Source organism: Seriola aureovittata, chromosome 12, assembly GCF_021018895.1.
Source record: "Seriola aureovittata isolate HTS-2021-v1 ecotype China chromosome 12, ASM2101889v1, whole genome shotgun sequence".
Classification (NCBI taxonomy): domain Eukaryota; kingdom Metazoa; phylum Chordata; class Actinopteri; order Carangiformes; family Carangidae; genus Seriola; species Seriola aureovittata.
In genome coordinates this window covers 242,686-270,296 of record NC_079375.1, presented here as the reverse complement: position 1 = coordinate 270,296, position 27,611 = coordinate 242,686, and the positions used below count along the sequence as shown (strand labels likewise).

General features: G+C 39.8%; 1 protein-coding gene across 1 annotated transcript; it reads left to right on the top strand.

Annotated features, from left to right (window-relative positions):
• The first annotated feature begins 126 nt into the window (after positions 1–126).
• Positions 127–27,529, top strand: cryz (crystallin, zeta (quinone reductase)). Its single transcript, XM_056390976.1, has 8 exons — positions 127–493; positions 16,033–16,185; positions 16,953–17,116; positions 18,453–18,504; positions 18,727–18,876; positions 19,367–19,468; positions 24,611–24,706; positions 26,080–27,529. The coding sequence occupies exons 1-8, from the start codon at positions 386–388 to the stop codon at positions 26,239–26,241; spliced, it is 987 nt and encodes a 328-aa protein (XP_056246951.1). The 5' UTR covers positions 127–385; the 3' UTR covers positions 26,242–27,529.
• The last annotated feature ends 82 nt before the right edge of the window (positions 27,530–27,611 follow it).

Here is a 27,611-nt window from a genome sequence, read left to right as displayed (position 1 = left end):
TAGCACTGCACATCAAGTCAATGCTCAGCCACTCATGTGGGGGTCGGTGATACGTAAACGGATGTGTCGTCATGTTTGGACCAAGGTAGTCAAACTCCAACATAATCGATTTATTCGGGAAAAGATCTTTGGCGACATCGTCAAGACCGGAATAAATGTTTCAACAGATTAATGAAGTTTGGATCAGAACGCGTCTACAGAGAGCTGGACACGGTGCCGCCGTTCAGTCTTGCAGCCATCTTTAGCCATCCTAGTGGCCACTCGCGGTATCGCAGCGAAAAAAAAAACCCTGTGGCTTCGCTTGCTTGTGTTCACGGTTCTCGGAGTGTTTAAAAAGGACATCCGATTTTAAGTTTGTGAATCAATCGCTACATCTTTAGCAGACATGTCGGGCTGCAGGCTGATGAGAGCCATCAGTGTGAGTGAGTTCGGAGGTCCGTCGGTCCTCAGACTCTGCTCAAATGTGACTGTTCCACAGCTTGGACGCAGACAGGTGAGACAAAGTTGCAAGTGTGTTTCGAAACTGTTCACAGGTGTAACTGCAATGTGCACTCATTGGCCCTCATTTATCAATCGAACGGCAGAAAACCGTGCGTACGACCGTTTCCACGCAAGCTTCGACATTTATCAATTTGGACGTGAGCTGAAGCTACGATCAGATCTCACGTCAGGTCTGAGCTCGTGTACGCAAATCTGAGTCTGAAAATAATTATTAAACAAACCTCAGCTGTCATTAGCATAAACAGTAACATATTTAGAACAGATCAAAACGGATTCTTAAAACGAATTAAACGAGTAAAAAAAATTGGAATTTTAAAAAAGCCCACGTTTTTTACTTATTAACTTCACATTAACTTCTGGAGTGGACTCGAAGCATAAATATGTTGTTGGTCCCCTATTGAGCATACATGGAACATTTCATAACCTTTCAGCTACCCAGAAACCAACCAGTACTCCGGAAATGAAGCACTAATCAGTTAGTAAATTATTTTGCGTAAATTAGAATTGTTTATAAATTGTTTAAGCCATTTTATTTAGGAAAAAAATCCCAAACATTCACTGGTATCAGCTTTTCAAAAGTGAATACTTACAAGTTTTCCATGTTTTCTTAGATAGTAAGCTCATGTTTGGAGTTTTTACTCTTAGTCCGAAAATATAAACCCATCAGAGTATTTTAACTTGGTGATGGGCATTTTCACTATTTCCTTTGCCTTATGGTGTATAGCCCAGAAAATGACAATGAAGGCAACACAGTGCATTTTATGAATATGAAATAAAGTAAATACAAGATACACCAATTCATAAGGATTTAAAAAATGGAGCAATTCCAATTAAACTGGGGAAACATGGAAAATTAAAGCTGCAAGCAGCGTTGATCGGGCCCTCGCACTCCTGCACACGTCAGCAAGCCAGTGGAAGCAGCCAAGTATCGTAGTGTGTTAGACTGGTCTAGACGGACACTGAAAATTTCATATAAATGAAATTATGATTTGTAACTCAGGAGTTACTTCTTGTTCAATACATGGTGCTATGACTATGACTTCATATCAGTTTGCAGTTGTCTTCAGTGTGAGACATTAAACGTGAAATTTGGGGAAGATTGGACAATTTTCAATAGAACTAGAAAATTCCTGAAAATTTTTTTTTAATATGCCTGCTGCTTGGTGCGTGAAAATTTACTCCTAATTTGAATCCGTACAAAAGACGTTACTTTGAGTTTCCTTCATGTTTGTAGTGTTATGTAGAAATATCGTCAGGACGCAGTGTCTATCTTAGTTGACTTTATTCACTCATAACATAACACTGGACTGAGACTCACTGAACTGTACCTGAGCTACTTCTGTTGCGTAGGAATAATACTCCCAGCCTCTTTTTTTGTATCACTACCTGTGGACATCACTTCCGTATGCTTGCGCTTAACTGCATAAAATAGTACCATTACAATACATCACCCTTACTTTGAGTCTTTTAAGACATGTACAAAATGAACTTTACTGTACTTTCATCTGGATGAATTACTGTGACTCAGTCTAACTCAAGATGCTTGATTGATAGCAAAACTAACTCTTGACAAATATGAATTTACATCATCACATCTGTATGCATTAACACTTTTTTTTTTTCTCTCTGTGGCAGTAAGTTCACCTGAACAGTCTCTGATGAATTTGTCTCTAAACAGAACTCTGCCACTAAGCACAGTATATTATTTAACTACTTCACATACTCTCCATATCTGTCTGGTGGCTTCACAAGTCTACCACTGGAGGTCATGTGTACTGGAGTCACTGGCACAGTGACTGGAGGTGGGTCAGGTGGTGGGTCGGATGCTGGAGCGGGTGAGTGCGGCTCTCCATCACACTCGATGTGATCTTCTCCGCCCTTCTCAGAAGTGTTTGGAGCACTGAGGAGGGGTCTCAGATGACGACGGTTCCTTCGAAGTACTCGTCCGTCTGTTTGGACTAAGTACGACCGTGGTGAGTCACACTGTTTAAGGACAGTGGCTGTCTTTGTCCATCCTTTCTCGCTGTCCAGCTTTACAGCAACACTGAGTCCCGACTGGAGTTCTGGTAGAGGTCTGACATCATGTCTGTTATTGTAGGCATGTCTGTAACCTTGTTTTACTCTCTCATCAACCTGTCTCACGTGCTGGAGATCTGGCCACACGGGCTGTAGCTTGGTTTCCAATGTTGGAACCGTAGTACGGATCTGCCTTCCAAGCATGAGCTGTGCTGGGCTCACGCCTGTAGCCTGTAACGGGGTCGCTCTGTAGATCATGAGGGCTAAAAAGGGATCAGCCTGTCTCAGAATCTTTTTGGCTGTCTGTACGGCCCTTTCTGCCTCTCCATTGGCTTGAGCGTAGTGGGGGCTGGTGGTTATATGTCTGAAATCATACTCCTGAGAGAACTGCATGAAAGCCCTCCCAGAGAATTGGGGACCATTATCAGTGATCAGTTCATTTGGGCAGCCCCATCTAGAGAAGATGTTCTTCAGTTTAGCTCTTGTGGTCTCACTTGACATGTCTTTGAGGTAGGCTATTTCTATGTAACGTGAAAAATAGTCCACAACTACCAAGTAGTGTTGTGTGTTCAGTTCACATATGTCAGCCGCTACTCTTTCCCATGGGCGATTAGGTAGTGGAGTGGTAATCAGGGGTTCTCTTTTCTGAGTGGGTTTGGACTCTTGGCAGTGTTTACAGGTGCTGACTATTTCCTGAATGTCTCTGCTTATTCTGGGCCACCACACACTACACTTAGCTCTTTCTCTGCACTTCACGATGCCTTGGTGTCCATCATGAATCCTTCGCAAAATCTCAGGCCTCATCTTTTCCGGCACTACTATTCTATCGTTGTACAACACTAGGTTGTCTGACACTGTGAGAGAACGTCTGGAGGTGTAGTAGGCTTTTACCTTGTCTGGCACCTTGACTGCGTATTTGGGCCATCCTGACAGCACATAGTGTTGGACCATCTGCAGTTCGGCAAACTCTAGGGCAGGGGTCACCAACCTTTTTGAAACTGAGAGCTACTTCATGGGTACCGAGTAATACGAAGGGCTACCAGTTTGATACGCTCTTCTGAAATAACAAATTTGCTCAGTTTGCCTTTAATTATACATTATTAATAATGATTAATGATACTCATCTATGTGAAGACACTGATCACGTTAATGATTTCTCACAATAATTATCAACAATGATAACAAGGTGGGAAACAGATATCAATATTCAGAACTTTATTAATCTCTCTATTGTTAAATTTTCAGATGATCACTTACATTTCATAGGAAAAATGTCCCATTTTCACTAGCCACTGACAAACCCTTTTAACAAACCATGAACTATGTTGCACCATGTTCAAAAAAGTTATCAATTATGTAATGTTAAAGAAAAATCAACTTACATATTTTTAAATAAATCTTTTCACATTTTGACCTAATGATCAAATCTGCGGCATTTTTAACAAAATTATAACTGTTACATGTCATGAACACACTTTTAAATTGAGAACAATTCTTCAATATTTTAATTCAAATTTGCCATGGCACTGCCATGTTGCTACTGACAACATATGGTATCTGTTTCTTTGTTAGTGGGAAGACTGGCATTGCATGCTGTTCACCAGTGTACTGTAATCTGGTGTGTAACTTGACACTGCAACTGTGAGTGAGTCTTTCAGATGTGCATCAGTGAGGCGTGTTCTGTGTTTGTTCTTGATGAAGTTCATGTCAGAAAACGCTGATTCACAGAGATAGGTTGAACCAAACAGGCTGGCAACCTTCATAGCTGCTGTGCATACACCACTGTACTTCTCTGTGTCAACAAGGCACCAAAAGTTTGGTGCAGCCTGGTGGGTTTTGAGGTGGAGGTCATTTTGCAATGTTATGATTTCAATCTCCACCTGTCCAGCATCCAAGTTGAACGTTGCACTTAGTTGCTCAGCTAAGCATGTTGTGTCCACATTCATGAAAGGATTGGAAATGAATGACACACATGGCTCAAGCTGATCAAGGCCACAAAACCTATTCTCAAACTCTTGCCCAAGTCTGTTTATGACTTCACAGTACTTTTCTGCAACTTTGTCAAATGTATCAGATGCAGAAGCATTGTCTTTCAGCACCGACTGCACAGAGGGAAAGTGCAGCACCTTTTTTCTCTGTAAATGAAATGTGAAAATGTTCATCTTGGCTTTAAATGAATTTAAAGCACTTATCATATCAACAACAGTCTTATCTTTGCCTTGCAGCTCGCAGTTCAAGTGGTTTAGTTTCCCAGTAATGTCTGTCAAAAATGCAAGGTCAAGTGTCCACTCTGTGTCCTCTAGCAGTGAGACGTCTTCGCCTCGGGACTGCATGAACTCTTTGATTTCACCCAAGTGACAAAAAACGAAGTAAAACTCGTCCTCTGCTGAGCCATCGGATTTCGGTGTGTAGCAGCAGGTCACCATATTCAGCTGACATCTCCTCCAATAGCACCTTGAAAATCCTGTGCTGTTTTGCTTTGGAGCGGATGTTGTTTATGATTTTCACAACGGGAGTCATTACATGCTCAAAGCCGATCACTTTTGCACATAACGCCTGCTGGTGAATGATGCAGTGGTAATGCAGAAATTTTGGGAAGTCTGGGTCACCTTTACAGTGAGCGATGAAACCTGTATGTCGGCCGATCATAGCAGGAGCCCCGTCTGTAGTCACCGCTACCAGCTTTTCCAATGGTACCTTTTTCTGTACGAAAAACTCCTTCACCGTTTTATAAATGTCAACTCCCCTCGTGGTTGTCTTTAAGGGCAGTAGTGTCAGGAGTTCTTCTCTTGTGGAGAAATCTTCAAACACCATCCGGATAAACATCAACAGCTGCGCTGTACTGCTGCTGTCCACGGACTCATCGCACTGGATGCTAAACCACCTGCACTTCGCCAGGTCCCGGTCCAGCTGATCGGCCAAGTTACCAGACAGAGCTGACACTCGTCTAGCCATCGTAGACGCCCCCAGTTGGACGTCGGAGAGAGTGGAGATCAGATCGGTTCCATTTTTCTCGTCTTTAAGTAGAGTGTTTGCAATTATCATCATTGTTTCTTTGACAACTTCTCCGTCTGAAAATGCCTTCTTCTTCTTGGTCAGAAAATGTGTAGCTCTAAAGGAGGCTTCGGTTGCTTTTTGTGACTTTTTCGCCGGCCTCGTGAAAAAAGACTGTTGCTTACCCAAAGCTGCCTTTAGCTCACGGGCTTTTTCTGCCCGTAGTGCGCTCCCCGGTGGGTAGTTAGCATGGTAGCTTTTGTGACACGTAGTGAAGTGTCTCTCCACATTGTGCCGCTTTGCCGTCGCCACAGTCGCCCCGCAAATGAGACACACGCAGGTTTCTTTCACAGTCGTAAAAAAGAACTCCTCTTCCCATTCGTTGTGAAAGTGATACGTTTTCTTTCTTTTTTCTGCCATTTTTTGGGGGTAAGAAACTACATTCAGCGCTCATCTTCGCTGCGCCCGCTAGCTTACTCTCCACGACCACTGGTTTTGTCACGCGCACAATACTGACCTTTGAACTAGAGTAGGTCAGAGTTCACCTAAACTTAAATTAAAAAAAATGTATAATGAACATATTTTTAAGATATTGTCATTAAAATCTATATAAATGCAAGTGTGATTAAAAAAGAATAGCAACAGAATAAAATTAAATTTTAGACGCAGCTCACTAGTGAGTTGTGCTATTTTTAGAACAGGCCTGCGGGCGACTCATTTGGTCCTTGGGGGCGACCTGGTGCCCGCGGGCACCGTGTTGGTGACCCCTGCTCTAGGGTCTGCTGCTTGACCAAGTCCAGTTTAGTGGGTGAGATAGGCCATGATTTGAGAACTGCTTCCTCGTAGGCTTGTATTTCGCTTGTCAGTTCTGCAATTTCTTGTGTAACAGCTGCTTGTGGATGTCTAGAAAGTGTATCTGCTACTACAAGCTCTTTCCCGGGGACATATACAGCCGTGGGGTTGTAACGCATCATACATAACAATAGTCTCTGACACCTCACAGGAACTGAATGGAGATCTTTGTATCACTTCCGTATGCTTGCGCTTAACTGCATAAAATAGTACCATTACAATACAATGTTGTAGAGACTTATCCTGACACTAACCTCAGTCACTGCAGTTGTCCCTCAAAAAGGCTTTTGAAGTGGTCAAGACTGGCCAAAATGACGTCACACTGATGGTTTCAAACCCATATTTGTCCCCATAACCATAGCAAGACATATATATACACATGTACATGCCCTAACAGAAGTTGATCTGCAATAAAGCTATACCACTAAATCCCCATATAGACGATAGCTTCTAAGATCAAACTTTTATGACCTACCTTACCGCTTACCTTGAAAGTGTCTGTGCTTCTGTGTTTGACAGTATAAAGTGCATAAGGTTTTGTACAACAGAGCCAATAATTCCCTCTAACCATGTTGAGACTTTTATTTTGAAGGTTAATCCCATTCTTGGAGATGGTGTTTTTTGTGTTTCTGTCAATATATACTGTGAATATGTGTGTGTATGTGTGTGTATGTGTGTGTATGTGTGTGTATGTGTGTGTGTGTGTGTGTGTGTGTGTGTGTGTGTTTGTAGCGGTAGAGCTGCCCAACGGAACCTCCAGTAAGTTCTTTTTACCTGGTTGAGACTCTTATTTTGAAGGTGAATATCAAAAAATGTTTATTTGTTTGTGCTTGTGTGTATTTATGAGCAGAATGCGTTTAAGTTTAAATGTACAGCAGGTAGTTAAACTGTGATAAAAGCACGAAAGAAAACAGCAACATTAACTGTGTTCAGACAGAGCAACTATATACTCAACTATATACTCAGTACCAGTAACAGAAACTCAAATAGGACACCAAACTGATGTCAGCAGGTCAACATGTGAATAGTAGAATAGTAAATCGCTGTGTAAAAATGTTCTCAGATAAAAGATCAAAGTAAACTAGGAAAATTCCAGGGAAATTTTGAGTGCCACGGGGGCTACTGCCGGGATGAGTACATGATTTATTTCCAGTGTTCAAAAGTCACCCTGATCATATTCTGGTTTTGAGAAATGTCTTGATATAAAAGACTCTGATATAAAACAATGTCACATCCCTCCATCATGTATTATGTGGGAAATATCTCATATTCTGTCTTGTTTTTTTTTATAAAACAAGAGGCAACATGTCTTCAAACTGGCATTTAAAGGGTTAAAATCCCGAAAACTAATAAACATTTGGTAGGTTTGAGCAGAACTGAAGTGGTTTAAGAGATTTATGCAAAAAAAGCAGAAAAAAATATTGATATATGATGATTTTATAGCATTTTCTTTGTGTGTCCTTTTTTGGACGCGAGGAACCCCAGAGGGTACAAAATGTGTTACCAGTGTATAATAGACCTGTAACAGTAACTGACATTAGATTTTAAAAATATGTAAAAAAAGACACTTTCTTGCAGAAATCCATACCTTCAGCTGTAACACAGCCAAAATGATCAGCAAATCAAAAAAGGAAAGTAAAGAAAACGGCTAATGTAAAGCTAGCAGAGCTTGGAGAGTTGGTTATCTGGTTGCTAGGCGCACGCAGGCACGCACACAGGTCAGGAGCTGCCGTTGCCATGGCAATGTGAAAATCTGCCCAGAATTTGGCTTCTACATGGCTTCAAAACAACTGCAAATTATGAGAAAACCGTTACTTCTTTTCATAAACCGAAAAGACCGTGACAGACACTGAAGCCAGAAGTGTCTACAGTCTCTATTTTATTCAGATATTCCTTAAAATGAGTGAGTAAGCTCAGTGCGAAGACAGAGAGAGATTCTTTTGAAAAAAAAAAGACGATTGCATTAGGTGTCAATGAGAGTGAGACAGGTATTGCTGCCGGACTCGGCACCCCCGTTTAAATTTTGTACAGACCATGCCTGTCAAAGTTACATTTTATGAATCCCAACAACTATGTCTACATTTTCAGAAAGAATTATTTGTCTCCTTTTTACGGTTTGGCCGCGAGCTCGAGTTAAAAATAAAAATAAAGGTTATTTTTTACTGCTTCACGCACTCTAGCCAACTGACGCTTTCACTCTAACTTTGAAGAAAAAGTGATTTGCACTCCTCCTTTGAGTGCTCACAGTTTGAAAAGTTTACATGTTATGTAAAAACAGTTCCCATCTTTTTGAGAGAGCAGAAGTTTTCCTCCGTTTTATAGTTTGAATCACATTTCTACGTGCAGGTATGAGAGAGCTGGGTGAATCAGCAAAAAGGTGCAATTTTGTCGAAAAAAGGTGGGTTTCTAAAGAAAATTCCAATGCATTCCTAATGCATTATTTATTCCCAGTTTTTTGGGAATAACTTTGGGAAAAATTGGAATTTTAACACCAAAAGTCATAGCACCCCTTGCGGGATCAAGACGCACGTTTTGATGTATATATTACCAGGGTTTTCTCAAAGCTGCGGGACGAGTTACGCGCCGAAATTTGGCGGAAGAATAATAAACCCGAAACAGAAGATTAATAGATGCCTCGGAGCTGAGCACCCGTGGCACTAATCAGTTAAAATGTTTCTGAGTAAACGTGTTACTGCGTTACATTTGAAAATGGGGGGAGAGGGGTAAAACATGTTATAGGGTGATAATAATAATATATGATAAAACTATAAAATGAAAGAACATCTTTAGGTTACCAGATATATCAGTTCCCAGCTGAGAACAGCAACGAAATCAACCAATTAATTGTAGTTAGGCACTTTGGAGCCTGAGCATACACCTGATAATTGCTAATATACTCGGTTGGCAATTTATTATTAAAATACATTTAGACAGTTGTTGATTCAATTGATCACTGTTGAGGATGTAGTGTAATTTACATTATACAGAGGTGTTTCTGTTATTAAGCCTACCTTCAGTGATAAAAATGGGGTGGTGAGGGTGAAGGGTGGTGGTGTTGTGTGTGTGTGTGTGTGTGTGTGTGTGTGTGTGTGTGTAATTTCAGTCTAAGGGAGCGCTACTATGATGGTTGAACAGTTCCTGTAGCTTAAAGCTCAAAGTAAATTCAATGTCTGCTGTTGTATTTACTGTTGTACTCTTGTAATCCCACTCTATGTGCACTGATTTGTGAAAGACACAGAGCTGACTCAGATCTGGGTGTGATTTTGGCTCGCCAAGCCTTTCCAATGACCTATCAGAAACATGAGCGGACCATGGCCGGCACAAGATCTTCGTGCACTGCATATCTGGCTTTGGTGTTTTTAGAACTAAAAATGTGGTCACAGGAGCGAGTTACAGAAAAATGTCACTTTGTGTGCATTTCTGGGGAAATCAGCTCCTGAATTTGTATTGCATTAAATGGGAGGTGGAGGGTATTGTTTTGAGGCTCATGTTCAAATTCTGTAAGTCTCTGTGCTAAGGTAGACACATTGGCCCTCATTTATCAATCTTGTGTGAAAACAGGCGCAGGTCTGAGCGCAGAATTGGTCGTACGATAGGATACACATGTGATTCATGAAACATTGGTATCTGAGCAATCCCAGCGTACGAATGATCGGCTCTTGATAAATGCGGCGGCTGAATTCGATCGTCATTAACATGTTACGCCCTTAAATATTCCTGGTTCGGAGGCCTCGCCCACTAAGGTCAAACATGGAGAGAAGAGTTACTGGCAAAAAACGAAACTTTTCAGAGATGGAGATCCGAGGTGGCGCAAAATAAGGATGTGCTTTTTGGCGGTCTGAAGAGTGGGGTCAAAGGAGCTCATAAAACCGCTGTGTGGAAGAGGGTGACGGAGATGAGTTTGGCTCTGCAGCGCCCCCTCCTGCAGCAGCGCGCCAACACAGCTGTTTTGAAAAATAAAAGAATCGTGTGTCCCCAGGTCACCTGGCCACCACGTTTAAAAGTGATAGCTTGGCATCACAAATCACCTGTACATTTATAGAGTGGTAGTTTTTGCGATTGATGAATGCGTAATCATTCATGGATGGTGCCTTCAGACGCACATGAGTGAAATCAGTTGCTCCAACCAAATTTGGAAACCCAGCAATCTGGAGATCCCTGCGGTCTCTGAAAACGCACTCACGTCTGACACGCGCGTATTGTTCCTCCAAAACGATTAAATCTGCCATCGTTATGATTTGATAACTGTCAAAGCATCTGTTTAAATAAGGGAGTGAGTAAACATCTGACCAACCACAGTGCAACAATGATTATCTCACCAGATGCTTTTAATTGTTGTTCCAGTTGTGTCATACCCATCGGAAAAAACAAAAAACAATTACACAATTTTGCCATGAGTTAATTTGCAAACACACATTTCTGCTTGTATTTATTATTATTTCAAATTTTAATGTGCAATAATTAGATGTCATGTTAGGCTATTTAGCCTATCATATAGTTTTATTGTACAAAACAGTGGTATCCGTAAAAAACGTGGGCTTTTTTAAAATTCAAATTTTTTTTTATCTTGTTTTATTTGTTTTAAGAATCTGTTTTGATCTGTTCTAAATATGTGACTGTTTATGCTGATGACAGCTGAGGTTTGTTTAATAATTATTTTCAGACTCAGCCAGATTTTGCTGCTGAACCGCAAATCCAGACTCAGATTTGCGTACACGAGCTCAGACCTGACGTGAGATCTGATCGTAGCTTCAGCTCACGTCCAAATTGATAAATGTGGAAGCTTGCGTGGAAATGGTCGTACGCACGGTTTTCTGCCGTACGTTCGTTTGATAAATGAGGGCCATTGTATGAAACAGGACAAATTTGTCTACTAATGAGGAAGAAATGATAGCCTATGTCAAGATTGAAATATGTGACCGTAAGGACAAGTTACACAGATTTTTTTCTGACGAATTTTAGAGCTTCTCCCACTATAGCGATGATGTCATCCACTCTAGCCCAGAACATTCTGTGCAATACACACCCATTATAAACTCAACATCTCAATTCAACGCGCCACAGCCATGCCAATATTCACATTAAAGCATCATCTAGGTGTAAAGCATATTGTCACCAATTTTGGGGAATATTGTACAATGTATAATAGAGTTACAACCACTTCCTGTTACAAAATTCACTGTGGTGCCACACCCTTAAATGAAAATTCACAATTTTAGCAATATAGCATGAGCTATATTGGATTTACTGACAATGTTTGAGCTAGATTTCACCACGCTACAAGAACCATGCCCTTAAATGAAAACTCACAATTTTCGCAGTATTGCATCATCAAGAACAGAAGTATTTTTTCCAACCAAGTTTGAGGCAGATTGGACAATATATATAGACTTAAAACCATTTCCTGTTTGGAATTCACCATGCCACCAGAGCCACACCCATGAATGAAAACTCACAATATTCGCACCAAACCATCATCAAGGCCAAGGTTGAGGTATTTTCTGATCAAGTTTGAGGAGGGTCTGGACAACCTGTTAGGAGAAGTAAATGAAATAGTAAAACAAGATCTTTCATTTTGCTATTAGGTGGCGCAATTACTATTATTAGTTATGGGCATGTAGATGTGTTGACTGTTATGTGACTGTTATTAAACATGTTCGGTTTGGGGCAGTTTGGACAATTCATGCTGAAGTTTTAGCAAGTTGATCTTTCATGGCGAAACATCGACATTCGCCACGTCACCACAGGCAGGCCATTCAACAAACTGTCAATCACAGTTTTCCACCATTATGCATCAAATTCTTAAACATTTCCTGACCAAGTTTCAGGTAGATGTGGTCAACCTGCTAGGAGGACTTCATCAAAGTGTAAAACATGACATTTCCTACCACAAGGGGGCACTATGATTAAAACTGAATATTGGCATTTAGATGTCTTCAGGCTGGGAGTCTTATCAAACATATAATGTTTGGGGCAGTTTTCATAATATATGTTGGAGTTGGCAAAATTTGCCACACCGCCATGGGCAGCTTTGTAATTTAGCATAGGTCTGACTCCTGGAAATGGGGAAAAATACAACAAAATTGCACACTAAATTCAAAATGGTGGACTTCTGGTTGGGTTTAGGTAGGATATGGCTCCAAGAGGCTCCATGTGTTATATATGCCTACCAATTTTCATACATCTAGGTGAAACGTACTGCGGGGGCTACTTTGTTGAACTTTTCGGGGGGGGGGGGTGGGGTGGGGGGGGCAGTGCCCATGAGCCATTTTACCACACCAAATCTTGACACACATATAGATGTCTTCTGGCTTCAAACATATAATGTTTGGGGCAGTTCGGACAAGGTGTGCTGGAGTTAGAGAATGGTTTTGTGCTTGGGTCCTAAATACACTGCCTGGCCCAAAAAAAAGTCGCCACCAAAAAAAAAGGTCACACACTCTAATATTTTGTTGGACCGCCTTAAGCTTTGATTACGGCACGCATTCGCTGTGGCATTGTTTCGATAAGCTTCTGCAATGTCACAAGATTTATTTCCATCCAGTGTTGCATTCATTTTTCACCAAGATCTTGCATTGATGATGGTAGAGTCTGACCGCTGCGCAAAGCCTTCTCCAGCACATCCCAAAGATTCTCAATGGAGTTAAGGTCTGGACTCTGTGGTGGCCAATCCTTTTTTTTTTAAGTATGATTTATTTGTAAGTTTTCAACATCACAAACAAACAGACAAGAGTCCACATAAATGGAGTAAAGTTGACATGAGATAAAGAGGTAGTAGCAAGAACAACAGAAAAGCAGGTAGGGTCCAGTTGACGCAAATCAAACCTCAAAACACAGATGTAACCAGATTACAATAAAGGGGGTGTTACATAATAAAACATAGTGTCATTACATATGATAAATATAAACACCCACTCAAGCTGAGTCTCATGTCCAAACTTAGAGACAGGTATGCATAGAAATACATAGGAAACAGCAAGATATAAAACAATAGCCCTAAAAAACAAAACAAAACAAAAAAAAAAAAAAAAAAAAAAAAAACACACAACAAAAATAACGCTGCAATGCTACAGTATAAATCGAGGAGGGGTGAATAGTAGGTAGGGTAGGTTATGGATTGATAAAGGGGGGGTTATCTACAAGTTAGGGTCCAAATCTAGCTGTAGAGACCTGACATGTTCTATAAAGGGTTGCCATATCTTATAGAATTTAGAAACAGAAAGGCGGAGTGAGTATTTAATTTTCTCAAGTCTCATGAAGTGGAGGGCATCCTTAATCCATTTAGAGTGTGAGGGGGGGCTAGAACTTTTCCAGTGGAAAAGGATGACACGTCTCGCTAGTAGTGTGAGGAAAGCAACGTGTTGAGCAAAGTAAGATGGTAACTGGATATCACTGGGTAGAACACCGAACAGGGCGGTCAGTGGGCAGGGTTGGATAGAGGTAGAGGTGATGGCTGAAAGTGAGTGAAAAATACTTGTCCAAAATGCTCCCAGTGCAGGACAAGACCAGAACATGTGGCTAAGATTGGCTGGATTCTGATGACATTTGTCACAATTAGGGTCAGTACCAGGGTAAATACGGGACAGCTTACTCTTAGACCAGTGGGCTCGATGGAGTACTTTGCACTGTATGACTCCATGCCTCGCGCAGATAGAGGAGGAGTGGACCCAGGTCAAAGCCTGCTTCCAAGCTTCAGGACCAATCTCAATACCAAGTTCTGTAGACCATGTGTTACGTAGAGAGTCCGAAGATGAGAATTGATATGAGAGAAGAGTGTTGTATAACAGTGAAATGACACCCTTGCGACAAGGGTTAATTTCAAGGATGTTTTCAATGAGGGTAGGTGGAGGGAGGGCAGGAAAGGCAGGGAAATAGTTACGAACAAAATCTCTGATTTGTAAATATCTGAAAAACTGGTTGGCTGGCAAGTTGAACTTATGAGCTAACTGGCTAAAAGAGGCGAAAGTACCATTAATATAAAGGTGTTCTATAAGGAAGATCCCATGGTCATTCCAGACAGAGAAGGCCCTGTCGAGGACAGATGGACGAAATAGAGGGTTAGAATGTACTGGGCTCTTGATAGGGGTAGTAAAGAGCCCAAGTTGTCTTCTAAACTGGACCCAGATCTTAAGACAGTTTTTAACTATAAAGCTATTGGAGTATGTAACAGGCGATGAAGACAGTGGGAGGCACAGGAGAGACATCAGTGAACCAGAGACACAAGCGGCTTCCTCAATCTGCAGCCAGAGTGGGGGGTGGTTACTGATAGAGCACCAATGCAGCATTGTCCTGATGTTAGCTGACCAATAATAGACTATAAATTTAGGTAGAGCTAAGCCACCTAAATTCTTGGGCTTCTGTAAAGTGTCTTTTCTAATTCTGGGAGTGCTTTTGTTCCAAATAAAGTGTGTTATAGAGTTATCAATTGAGCGAAAGAAGGTTTTGGGCAGGAAAATGGGTATACATTGAAAGAGATATAAAAACTTGGGTAACACATTCATTTTAATGCAATTTATCCGACCGTGGTGGCCAATCCTTGTGTGAAAATGATATCTCATGCTCCCTGAACCACTCTTTCACAATTTGAGCCCGATGAATCCTGGCATTGCCATCTTGGAATATGCCCGTGCCATCAGGGAAGAAAAAATCCATTGATGGAATAACCTGGTCATTCAGTATATTCAGTATATTCAGGTAGTCAGCTGAGCACATACTGTTTGAGCCTAGACCTGACCAACTGCAGCAACCCCAGATCATAGCACTGCTCCCACAGGCTTGTACAGTAGGCACTAGGCATGATGGGGGCATCACTTCATCTGCTTCTCTTACCCTGATGCGCGAATCACTCTGGAACAGGGTAAATTTGGACTCATCTGACCACATGACCTTCTTCCATTGCTCCATAGTCCAATCTTTATGCTCCCTAGCAAATTGAAGCCTTTTTTTCCAGTTAGCCTCACTGATTAGTGGTTTTCTTAAGGCTACACAGCTGTTCAGTCCCAATCCCTTGAGTTCCCTTCACATTGTGCGTGTGGAAATGCTCTTACTTTCACTATTAAACATAGCCCTGAGTTCTACTGTTGTTTTTCTTCGATTTGATTTCACCAAACGTTTAAATGATCGCCAATCACGATCATTTAGGATTTTTTTCCAGCCACATTTCTTCCTCGAAGACGATGGGTCCCCACTATCCTTCCAGTTTTTAATAATGCGTTGGACAGTTCTTAACCCAATTTTAGTGGTTTCTGAAATCTTCTTAGATGTTTTCTCTGCTTGATGCATGCCAATGATTTGACCCTTCTCAAACAGACTAACATCTTTTCCACGATCACATGATGTGTCTTTCGACATGGTTTTTAAGAAATGAGAAGCAACTCATTGCACCAGTTGGGGTTAAATAACTTGTTGCCAGCTGAAAGATAATCGCCCATCCAGTAATTATCCAATAGGAAGCTCGTACCTATTTGCTTAGTTAAATCCAGGTGGCAACTTTTTTTTTGGCCAGGCAGTTTATATTTTGTCTGTTCTGCTGGACCTATTTGTAAATATCACATCACAATATCATCAAGTATTTTTACATATGTATTTATCTGTCCAAAATTGATCACTTGTTAGTTTTTAACTGTCTTGTCTGACTTGTTGCTCTTCCATGATGTGTCTCCACTCTAGGTTTTGATCCGTGTCCATGCCTGTGGAGTGAACCCAGTGGAAGCTTACATTCGTGCTGGGACGTATGCCCGTAAACCCACTCTGCCCTACACACCGGGCACTGATGTAGCTGGGGTGGTGGAAACTGTTGGAGAGGGAGTTGTTGCAGTAAAGGTCTGAGTAGAGCACCGTGAGCATGATGGAATTCATATTTAAAGAGAATTAAGATGGCCTTTGAGTAAAAAACAAGCGTTTTAGCTCCACATCAGAAATAATCTCAGTCCATACTAACACGCCTGGAAATGACCATTAATGTACACTGGGCATGTATGTGCCAGTGTATACAGGAAGCAGATTGTCTACTCTGCAGTTGGTTAGTTACAGAAAATGCTATGAACTAGGAACAGCAAAGGCAGCTGTAGCATCATTAAAATGCAGAATTTAACTGCACAACAGCTTTGCTAGCAGCTGTAGACAACGAGGTCAAACTTGTAATTTGCTATCCATGTTGCGTTCACCACTGGTTGTCATGACTGTTTACAAACCAGAATCCCAGAGAGCAGCACCAGTTTGAGTCTGATTAACTAATGGTGTAACTCACTCACTCGCTCACTCACAGGGATGTAGTGCTAGACCCTGGTCCAGCCAAAAATAGGATATAAGATAAACTTTTAGTTTTAGAAGTTATAGTTTTGATCAGCTATCATTAACAGGCTTGTCAGTACATTTACAACTGGATGTCATCGAGTTGCACTTGCAACCTTTTAAATTCCAAGTACAGACTGTAGATCATACATGGTGACAGAGAGGTGCCTGAGACAACAGTGTGTTTTGGTAGCAGTCACCTTGTTTAATTAACAGCTGACAGACTGCTGTTATTATTATTATTACAGCAAATTTATTCCATCTATGCATTTAATTTGTATGTGTGTGTTTGCCAGGCAGGAGATCGAGTTTTCACCACAGCAACAGAGTCTGGAGGTTATGCAGAGTTCACTGTAGCAGCTGAAGACTGTGTCCACAAACTGCCTGAGGCTTTAGATTTCACACAGGGAGCAGCCATCGGGATCCCTTACTTCACTGCCTACAGAGCTCTGGTTCACAAGTAAGACCCTGTCACTGGAACAGGCTTGTTAACTTAATTGAACTCTGTAACTGCAAAAGTTCAAGAACCACCATCCTGGTGGTTAAAATTAATTAACAGGAGAATATAAGGTGTCACAGTCCCAGAGTTTGTGTAACCTCACTGTTGAAAATAGGAAAAAAATGTGCCAGAAAAAAATGTATCTATATTTTATAAATTTTCTCTACACATCTACAAATTTTGTCAAATGAAAAATATAAATGTTGAAAATTGAATTAAATTTTCTATTTTTTTTGTTATATTACTTTTTATATTCTCTTAATCAGCAATCCCACCAATCCCACTCTATGTTGTTGTCAGGTCAAAAATGTTTCTCTTAATCGGCAATCCCACCAATCCCACTCTATGTTGTTGTCAGTTTCTCTTTATTAATAACAATAGTGTGAATGCTGTATCTGTCATGGTTTGCTATGGCGGACATTTCATGTTTGACATTATGTTTGGATTTTTGTCACTTCCTGTTTTATTTTGTAGTTGGTTTCCTTGTGTGTCTGAATGTTTTTACTTCCTGTCTTTGTCCTGTTTTCCTGCTTGTTCATCGTCCGCCCCGCCCTAATGTGTTTCATTTGTGTTCAATCACCCTTGCCTCCCTTTTGTCTGTTTAGTATCTGTGCTTCCCTTTGTCTGTTTGTCTGTAATTGTCCTCAGTGTTATCTGTTGTTGTCTCCTGTTGTAATTCCTTGTGTACCCTCATGCTTTGGTTTCCTGTTAAGTTGGTTTATCAGTGTTTCGTAAGTAGTCACTTTTTGTTATTAAAACATTTTGCACTATTATGTTTGTGTCGGTTGCATTTGAGTCCAGCCATACCCCCAAACGTGACAGTGGCACTCACACTATTGTTATTCAAATCTTTATATTCTATTATTCTTACTTCTGCCTTTCCACGGTCTCTAACTACTCCTTCATACTTTTTCATACAGAAACCATTCAACTTTCAAAACGTTCAGCTTGCTCTATAAACAATTTAACAAACTAAAAAATGAATTTTTTAAAGGTGCAAAAATTAATTTATATTTAAAATTCATTTTTTCGCTTAGTCATTATTGTGTGTAGATTGATGAGGGAAAAAATTATATCAGCGATTTTAACATAAGGCTGCAACATACACACAAACTGAAGAAGTGAAGGGGTCTGAAGACTTTCTGAATGCACTGTATACTCTGTGACTGAGTGGGAGAGTTGGAAATTATTTAAAGACAGACATTGATCTGTACATGGTATTTTTATACAGTGTTCAATGACATGACAAAAATGTGTTTTATGTTTGACTAAAATGTGTTTGTTAAATTGTTTATAGAGCCCAGTCCAAGGCTGGAGAGACTGTACTCATCCATGGAGCCAGTGGAGGGGTGAGAGTTTTTTTTTTTTTTTTTTTTTTTTTTTTTGATTATCTAAAAAAGGGACAAAAAGCAACCCCCCTTAACATAAGTCATTAATTTTAAGTTCAGATCATGTTTGAAAGTTAGAATATGGTTAGGTGAGTAGTAGTTATGGTTAAAGAAAGAGTCTCCAGAAAATGAATGTAAGTCAATGTAATTGTACTCTGAAATTTTGTGTGTGTGTGTTTGTAGGTGGGTGTGGCAGCATGCCAGTTGTCCCGTGCTCTGGGACTCAGGGTGTTTGGAACAGCAGGGACACCAGAGGGCATGAACCTGGTTCTCAACAATGGAGCTCACATGGCCTTTAATCACAGAGAAGAGGGCTACACTAATAAAATCATGGTATGTATACACATTTCTACACCCTGACAGAACACCAGAAGGAAAACCCCTTTAAACATTTAAACAATTACAATTGAAACAAATTGCCCCCGACGTAACATCGGTGTGTCAATGTGTTTGTGTGGTAAGTGCTGTACATGTAGAAATAAGCACTGTATGAATGTGTGTGTGAATGGAAGAATTGAGTGGTCAATAAGACTAGAAAAGCGTTATGTAATAAATATTCAGATAGTCACAGTGTGGGCTGGAAAACGGCTGGTGACATGAACCACTCGCTCAGGGGTTAAAGTGAAGTGAATGTGTGACTGTTGAAGTTGGGTTGTTTACGTTATAGCACATCTGGATTATGCTGGTAAGGATTCTTACTGCAAAAATACAAATGTATTTTCAGATAAAAGGGCACATTATCTGTGCATATCTGAATAATCTATCCGTATTTGTTTTCACCACTAGTTGGTAGTCGTTACAGAAATGTGTTTTTTTGTTTCAGGAAGCCACAGACGGCAAAGGCATAGGTGTGATACTGGAGATGCTGTCAAATGTCAACCTGAGTAAAGACCTCCAGATGCTGGCCTACGGAGGACGTGTTACGGTCAGTAGGTCTACAGTATGTAGTTCTGTGTACTGGAAAGCAGATTTCTATTATCAGCTGTCTACAGTGAACTACAGTGTGTTAATGGTTCACTTGCCTCTGCACCAGATTTTAAATGGAGCACACTTTCCTTCATCTTCAGACTCCAGAAACAATAAATATGCAATAGTAATGGATCACCAAACAACTGCACAAGTGCCTCCAGTTTATCATACTTGTTAGTCAGGGAGTTGACATTTCCCATGGGGATCAATGGTAAAAAAAAAGTCATTGGACAAAAAATATACTAATATATACAAACATATTGAACAAAAAACTGCTACTACTGCCACTTGTTGCAAGTGCAAAAAAAAAAAAATATATATATATATATTATATATATATATATATATATATGTATATGTATGTGTGTGTATATATATATTATATATATATATATATATATATATATATATATATATGTATGTGTGTGTATATATATGTATGTGTGTATATATATATATATATATATATATATATATATATATATACACATATATATATATATACAGTGGATATAAAAAGTCTACACACCCCGGTTCAAATGCCAGGTTTTCGTGATGTAAAAAAATGACAGCAAGACAAATAATTTCACAACTTTTTCCATCTTTAATGTGACCTATAACCTGTACAATGCAATTGAAAAACAAACTGAAACCTTTAAAGGGGAAAAATATAAAATAAAAAACTTAAAAGAACATGGTTGCATAAATATGCACACCCTTAAACTAATACTTTGTTGCAGCACCTTTGGCTTTTAATACAACACTCATTCTTTTTGGGTAGGAGCCTATCAGCGTGGTACATCTTGATGTGGCAATATTTGCCCACTCTTCTTTGCAAAACCGCTCCAAATCTGACAGATTGCGAGGGCATCTCCTGTGCACAGCCCTCTTCAGATCACCCCACAGATGTTCGATGGGATTCAGGTCTGGACTCTGGCTGGGCCATTCCAAAGCCTCAATCTTATTCCGGTGAAGCCATTCTTTGGTTGATTTAGATGTGTGCTTTGGGTCATTGTCGTGCTGAAAGATGAAGTTCCTCTTCATCTTCAGCTTTCTAACAGAAGGCCGAAGGTTTTGTGCCAACACTGACTGGTATTTGGAACTGTTCATAATTCCCTCCACCCTGACTAAGGCCCCAGTTCCAGCTGAAGAAAAACAGCCCCAAAGCGTGATGCTGCCACCACCATACTTCACTGTAGGTAGCTAACTAACATTTTCATCTGTATGAACTGAACTTTGAACTAGTTCTTTTTAAGTGTGAACTGGCACAACACTGGCAATATCGCTTATCACTACTCTCTCAGACTCAGTCCCATGCCTGTTCAGAGCCTCTTTTCCACAGAGTAAGAGGCGGCAGCCACATGGACTGTCTTATCTTTAATCTCTCATAGACTCACCCACTCGTTCAGTCTGACCCTGTCTACCCTGGAGCAGCTCATCACCCAGCTGAAACACTACTGGGTCTACCAGTAGTGTTTCAGTGATAACCAAATCCTCCACAAAACACAAGGTTATAAGCCAGCATGCAATACACACATTTAGCAGCAGTTGATCAAATTCACTCACTCTTTCCGCTCTATGATGATATATAGCAAATATATTACACTTAGACACACATTAAACACACTTGGATTCAACTCTGTTCACCAGTGACTGTAATCTATTCACAGTTTTAGTACTGTTAGTTTTTGTGCCTGTCAGTCTTAATTTCTCATTTATTTTTGACTAGGTTCTTTAGAGAAGAGACATTCTGATTTACCTCACCTGGGCAGAGACTTGCACTCAGACACAATCAGAATTTGAAGAAATTAAAAAAGGCTCTGCAGAAGCAGGAGTCCACAGGCTTCTGTCTCTCCTGGCTGGCTCGCCAATTTATGTTAAAGAAAAGAAGTCCAGCACTGGTCCAGGATTGGAGTCAAAAAAGAAGTCACTGGAGATGGTCAAAGTACAATGCAATAGTATTTATTCTTTCACAAGAATTAAAGCAACACTGAAAAAAATGATTTTTTGGTCTTGTAATTATAACCTTGATTATTTGTTTAAATTTTACAAGGAAATATTATTTCAGTGTTTTTACTTTAAAATGTCACCTTTTATTTAATGTGTTACTTGATGTTTGTTTGTAATTATGTATCCTCATTTTGATAAGTAAATATTATCCATCACTCCAAGTAATATTAACACTTGGAGTTTTATTAACAATTGTATTGACTGTACAACCTGACATAAGCAAGTAAAATTTACTTTGGTAATAGGAGGTCAGCTTGCAATATTGCATTATGCTCAGCAGGTGAGGTCAGAGTACTTTTGACTTCTGAGGCAGCAGCAAGAACGGGGTTCCTGGACAACACACCTCGACCGGGAGATCGTTTGAGTGCTCATTTGATGAGACAATTGATGGACGTGGACCCTTGGGGTATGTATATGATTAATTAACTTTTTATTTTTATGTTGGCTCGTCAGTGTTTGAATATTTTAGCCTGCTAGCTAGCTAGCTAAGGGCTCCTCCGCTCTTCCCGCGTCCGCGGACCGCTTTGGACTTAAGTCATAACGTACTTTTTCTGAGGTCACCTGTTGGGTGAACTGACAACACAATGCCTGCTTTGTTCAGATACTTCTCTTAAAACTAGTAGGAGTTATTGAGCTTTTAACACTGCAGTGGTAGAGACTGTATCACTGTTATTGGTTTAAAATGTTTAAAAGATCGTTAAGGGTGTTAGCCGCGAAGCTAACGCTAATCGCAAACGGTGCTAGCCGCTATGCTAACCCAGGCATTGTCTAACATTGAGGCTAGCCAAGCTAAGTTGCTATCACTGCAGTAACATTAAATGCAGTTTGTTAGTGAAGCAGTGATGGCACAGTTGACTTAGGAGTCAGTGTGTTATAAGAGTATTTATAAGAGTATAAGTTGCATTTGGGTTTCTAAGTCAAAACCAAACAGTGATGCAAAAGGATTGTTTTCTCCAAGAGTCTTTGAGGATTCTGAAAATATCAAGTGTTTTTAACAACCTTCTGGGTTTTTGAACAATGCCAGTTTATCATCTCTGAGAAAATACAATTTTCTAAGTCAAAACAAAACAGTGATGCAAAAGGATTGTTTTCTCCAAGAGTCTTTGAGGATTCTGAAAATATCAAGTGTTTTTAACAACCTTCTGGGTTTTTGAACAATGCCAGTTTATCATCTCTGAGAAAATACAATTGTTACCTCTGACCCAAATGTACACTAATACATGAAAGGCACAAGTACGGTTAACTTGAACTGAGAAAGATGTGAAAAGACATTTAATAACTTTAGTTAAGTCTTTATCTATGTAAAAGTAAATTGATTCAAATCAATACTTGTGTAAATCCTTTAACCAATGTCTTGTTCTGAACATCTTATTTCTGTTGCATTATTGTATAAGTATTAAATGGCCACTTTAATTAGCCAACCCTGTGAATCACCTCTTGTATATTCAGGAACTTTAAAGAAAATATCTATAGTATATTGACTTCTGAGCACTGATTCACATGTTTTTGACAGGATGTCAACAAAGAAACCATCAGAAATGACCATGCTCATCACGTCTTGAAGATCGTTGTCATCCATGTAAATACTGCACAGGAAGACCACAGCCCTGACCATGTGTCGATCATCATCGAGGGAAAAGAGGTTCTTGATGATTGTAAAAGTGTGGCAAAGGCTTGCCTGCTGCTGATGGGCTTTATCCATGCAATGAACCTGAGTTACCCACCAAAGTTGAAATACACATTCGAAGTGTTTCAGAAGCTCTTTCTTGAGCTTGACATCCTGAAGATGTCTCCCAAAGTCCGGGCTTTGCACAACAAACTCATATCATGAGATGACTGTTTTCATGCACGTTTCTGAAACAACTGCATTGTTTAATTTGTGGTTCAGAGGAAATACTTGGTGGCTAGTAAGAAAAACTAGTTAAAGAAATATCCTGTTCTAAATGTTGAGCCTGAGCCCAGTTTGTGTATTCTGTTATGCTAACTGGCATATGGAATTGTATTGCAGGTAGAACACATTGTGAATGGTTACATACAATTGTTGGAGTTACCTTTTAAAGAAAGTAACATATTTCTGACTGCACTTTCATGTTTCTTGCCGTTTTTGCACTTTATGGTACTTGCAGTTGTTTCACCTTAAAGTGATACCTTTAGGCATTTCATTGGACATTTTCTTTGTAAATGTTCTTGTCAAGGCTCTCTGACATACAACGCATCAGAGGTCAAATGTCCCATTTAAAAATGTGTCAGAGCAAACAATAAACAGCCACACAGATGGCTTTTAGTGAAAGTTGTTCTTAAATTCTAACTGGCAACACTGTTTTGGAATGTATCTGGTAATGCCAGAGTCAGTATGTTGGAATACTGTAAGCAGTGACCTCTTTCACCTGTGTTGGAAAATAAAGGTACTGTTAAAAAGGTTATTTCATGTTATGTGTTTCTTATTAGAATTTCCAGAGTAAAAATTACAGAGAATTTCTGTGTGGAAATTGTTACAGAGTCACAAATTTGCTATTAAACTTTACAAGTGTTTCTTGGTTAAACTTAATACTTATTGGTATGTAGACTTTACTTGAGAATATCCTGAGTTAAATGTACTAGGAATTTGTGTGTGGAAATTGTTACCGAGGTTTTTTTAAATAAATCACACTCCACATTTTTTTCAGTGAAGGTCAGACCCTGGTCCGAACTGAAGACAGAAGCCTGTGCATCTTAAATAGTCTTCTTTGGTAGACTCTCAACCTATTTTTTTTAAAAAAGAACCTAGCATCACCTTGGAAATAAGGTGTCTAGTCTGCCCTGGATTTCCCCAAACCGGGCTACCAGGTTATCTCATGATAACTGTCATGAGATACATAGATTTACATGTCGGCTTCTATTTATTTAAAGTTTCTATTTATTTAGCACTCTAATTACCTGATGTTTAGTCGTAGCATCACCGTCGTATCACAGCTGGGTAACTATCTCAGTATAACTCTATTACCTTGTTGGTTTATAAGTCTGTACAGTAGTTGTGTCCCAGTGTAGCTCATTTCTCCACATGTCTGCACACTATCTCTCTCATCTCTGCTTTCCTCTTCCACTTTAGATTGTTGGCTCCAGGGGCCCCATAGAGATCAACCCCAGAGACATCATGGCTAAAGAGAGCAGCATCATGGGAGTGGCTCTTTTCTTTGCCACACCGGTACAAAGCAGTGACATCACACAAGCCATGTTTTAAACACACTTAATAGTTGTATCTGGATGGGATTTGTATGGATTTGGGATTTAAAGCCTACACACACTTTGGATGAGGTTACATGAGACAGATTCATGCAACATAGCTGTATGTGACTGAGATTAATGAAAGTTGTTCTACGTATAAGCCAATACACTTAAGTGAAATGCTGTATACGAATTGGGACTGGCAGAAAGACAGTCAGAGAGTGCAATCCTCTTCCAAGGCCATTGTCTAATAGAGATGAAACGGTATAAAAATGTAATATCGCGATTATAGTGACCAAAACGATCATGGTTACCAGTATTATCACGTTGTTGTTTAAATGTGCCGGTAAAGCACAAACTGAAATAATTTCACCAAATGAATATTTGCATTTAATATGTCAACACATCTATGTCACAGATGAGGACAAAGGACCATTAGCAGTACTGGGTTTGCCTGCTGCATGCCCACTGTAAACAAGGGAATAGAAAAAGTATTATTATCATCATTATTATTCTATTAATGTTTTATTATATTATTATATAATTATTATTATTGTTACTATTTTCTGTGCTGTGAAGTCTTTCAGCACAGACACTTTAGACTGACCTGTTACCTGTCCAGCGTCAGGCTACACTGCACTCTAGGATGAAATAGTGATCAGCCCAGAAATAAGTTTCAGAAACACACAATCACCGATAGAAGCATCTCACACCAAGGCTCCAACACTGACGGGAGCAACAATAGCGACGCAAAGGATCCATTTTATCCAGTTTACAGAGCAGCTAGTCTGTGTGTGTGCTCTGTAGTTGCAGTTGTGTGAGTCCTCTCCGAACTGAAAGGCAAAGTCATCTGGCAGTGTAAAAAGTCAGTTGTCTTTTTTTTATTAGATTTACCTACGTTTAAAAAAACCTGCTTATACTCACTAATTTTGGTCCCAAAAAAAGGGTATTAGCAGGCTGAAAAATCTCTGGTGATTCACTGCAGAGTTAGGTGATAATTCTCTGTTCCACCATGTTTTGACCAACAGAAAATAAACCCACGCTGCTTTCTGTGCACAGTTATAGTGATAATTAAAATTTAAACCATAATAAAAACCGTCAGGCATTTATACTGTGATTTAGCGTGAAACCAGTAACCATTTCATCTCTAGTGTCAACCAATATGCACAAGACGTCACAGAAAAAAATGTAATGGCTTCTTCCCATAATCCTACTGAAAAATAAATGTGCTAGAGGTAATAATGGACACCAAACAATTTTTGACATGGAGACAAGAAAAACTGATCCTGATACAATACTCTAGTTAGTAAAAATAATTCTTATATATATCTTTTCTCCATCTTCCTTTGTCAGGAGGAGAAAAAGGAGTGTGCAGCATTGCTCTACGCAGGGATGGAAACTGGTTGGCTGCGTCCAGTCGTCGGTTCCCAGTATCCACTTGACAAGGCTGCCCAGGCCCATCATGACATTATTGAGTCCCCTGGGGCTGCTGGAAAGATAGTCTTGACCATGTGATGACACAACTGTATCACAAGTTGAAGCTCACCAAGTAGGGTTCAGACGGGGAGACTGTTAACAGGCTGCTACAACAAGCAAAATATTAATAATATGGTTGCATTTAAGTTTAAGTGTTGCTGAAAATGACCTTTTTACTAAAATACAAACAAGCTTACTGATGTTCAGTGTTGTTCCTCAAATTGAAAAAGGCAATGACAGTAATATTAACTTTATATGACAGGCACTATGACTATCTGTATTTCATCATTCATTTTAGTAAATCATGCTTACAAGGAATGATGTAAAAAGTTTCAGAGTCACTGTTGTATTCTCCACTTATTCAGCTTGATCTGATCACTTTGTTTTTACAGTACAAGACTAGCTGGCCTGGTTACTTTGGCTACCTATGTAAGTTTTATGAAATTTGCCATGTTCATTGTAGTAAACCCTCAAGTCTCCCTGAGCCACTTAGCTCTGTGGGCTGTGATGACATATACTTATATCAATGTCTGTACCTTTATGTGGACAAACTGATTCCTTTCTTGGTAACTTTAGTGCTGTATTGCTGGAGTAGGACAACAAATACTTAGCTTTATGTTTAGCTGTAATATATGTTTTTAGAATAACAATGTGAAAGGGTCTGCTCATAGTGATGAACCTACAGATAATTATTACCTGACTCTGCAGTTGCAGCTCATTGTTTATCTCTGTCCCGCAACTTTACTGTTCTGTTTCAGTCTCTCACTGCTCTTATAGGAGCAGAAAATATTAAACCTGTAGTACACTACCTGCTCAGCTTGTTAACGCTAATGTGTTAGCAAATAACAATTGCTTATTTACTCATCCAGCAGACACAGTGTCCATCTGATGGACTACAAGTTCAGATTCACTCTGATTAAAGCTCTGTTTTGGTGTCCAACTACTTCAGAGAAAAATGTCTGGCTCTTCAGCTGATAAATGTTCCACACCAGCTAGTTGCTAACAGTCTGGCTGTTGTTTGGTGCTGTGAAAGTAGTCGCCTGGAAATGAGGTTAGTGAGGACAGAGTTTGTAGTTATCCAAAATAAATAAAAAATATGGAGCTAAAAGATGCTAAAATGCTCTGTAGAGAAAGGGGTAACGGAATAGTTGGTAACGAATATCTGTGGGTTCATTGTTACTACAAGCAATCCCCTCCACATCACTAATAGTCATTTGTCCATTGTTTATATAAAATTGTGGTTACTGCAGCTTTAAGTGAATGTTAAAGAAAAGGTAAAGGTACATTGTGTCCTCATTTGCTCATTACAATCATCTTGAGACCAAAATCCCAATATGTGACCTGTCTTTTCTTTCTGTGCTTTTAAAGACACATCCAGCAGATAGGAACTCTGCATCTTCCTGCCAACT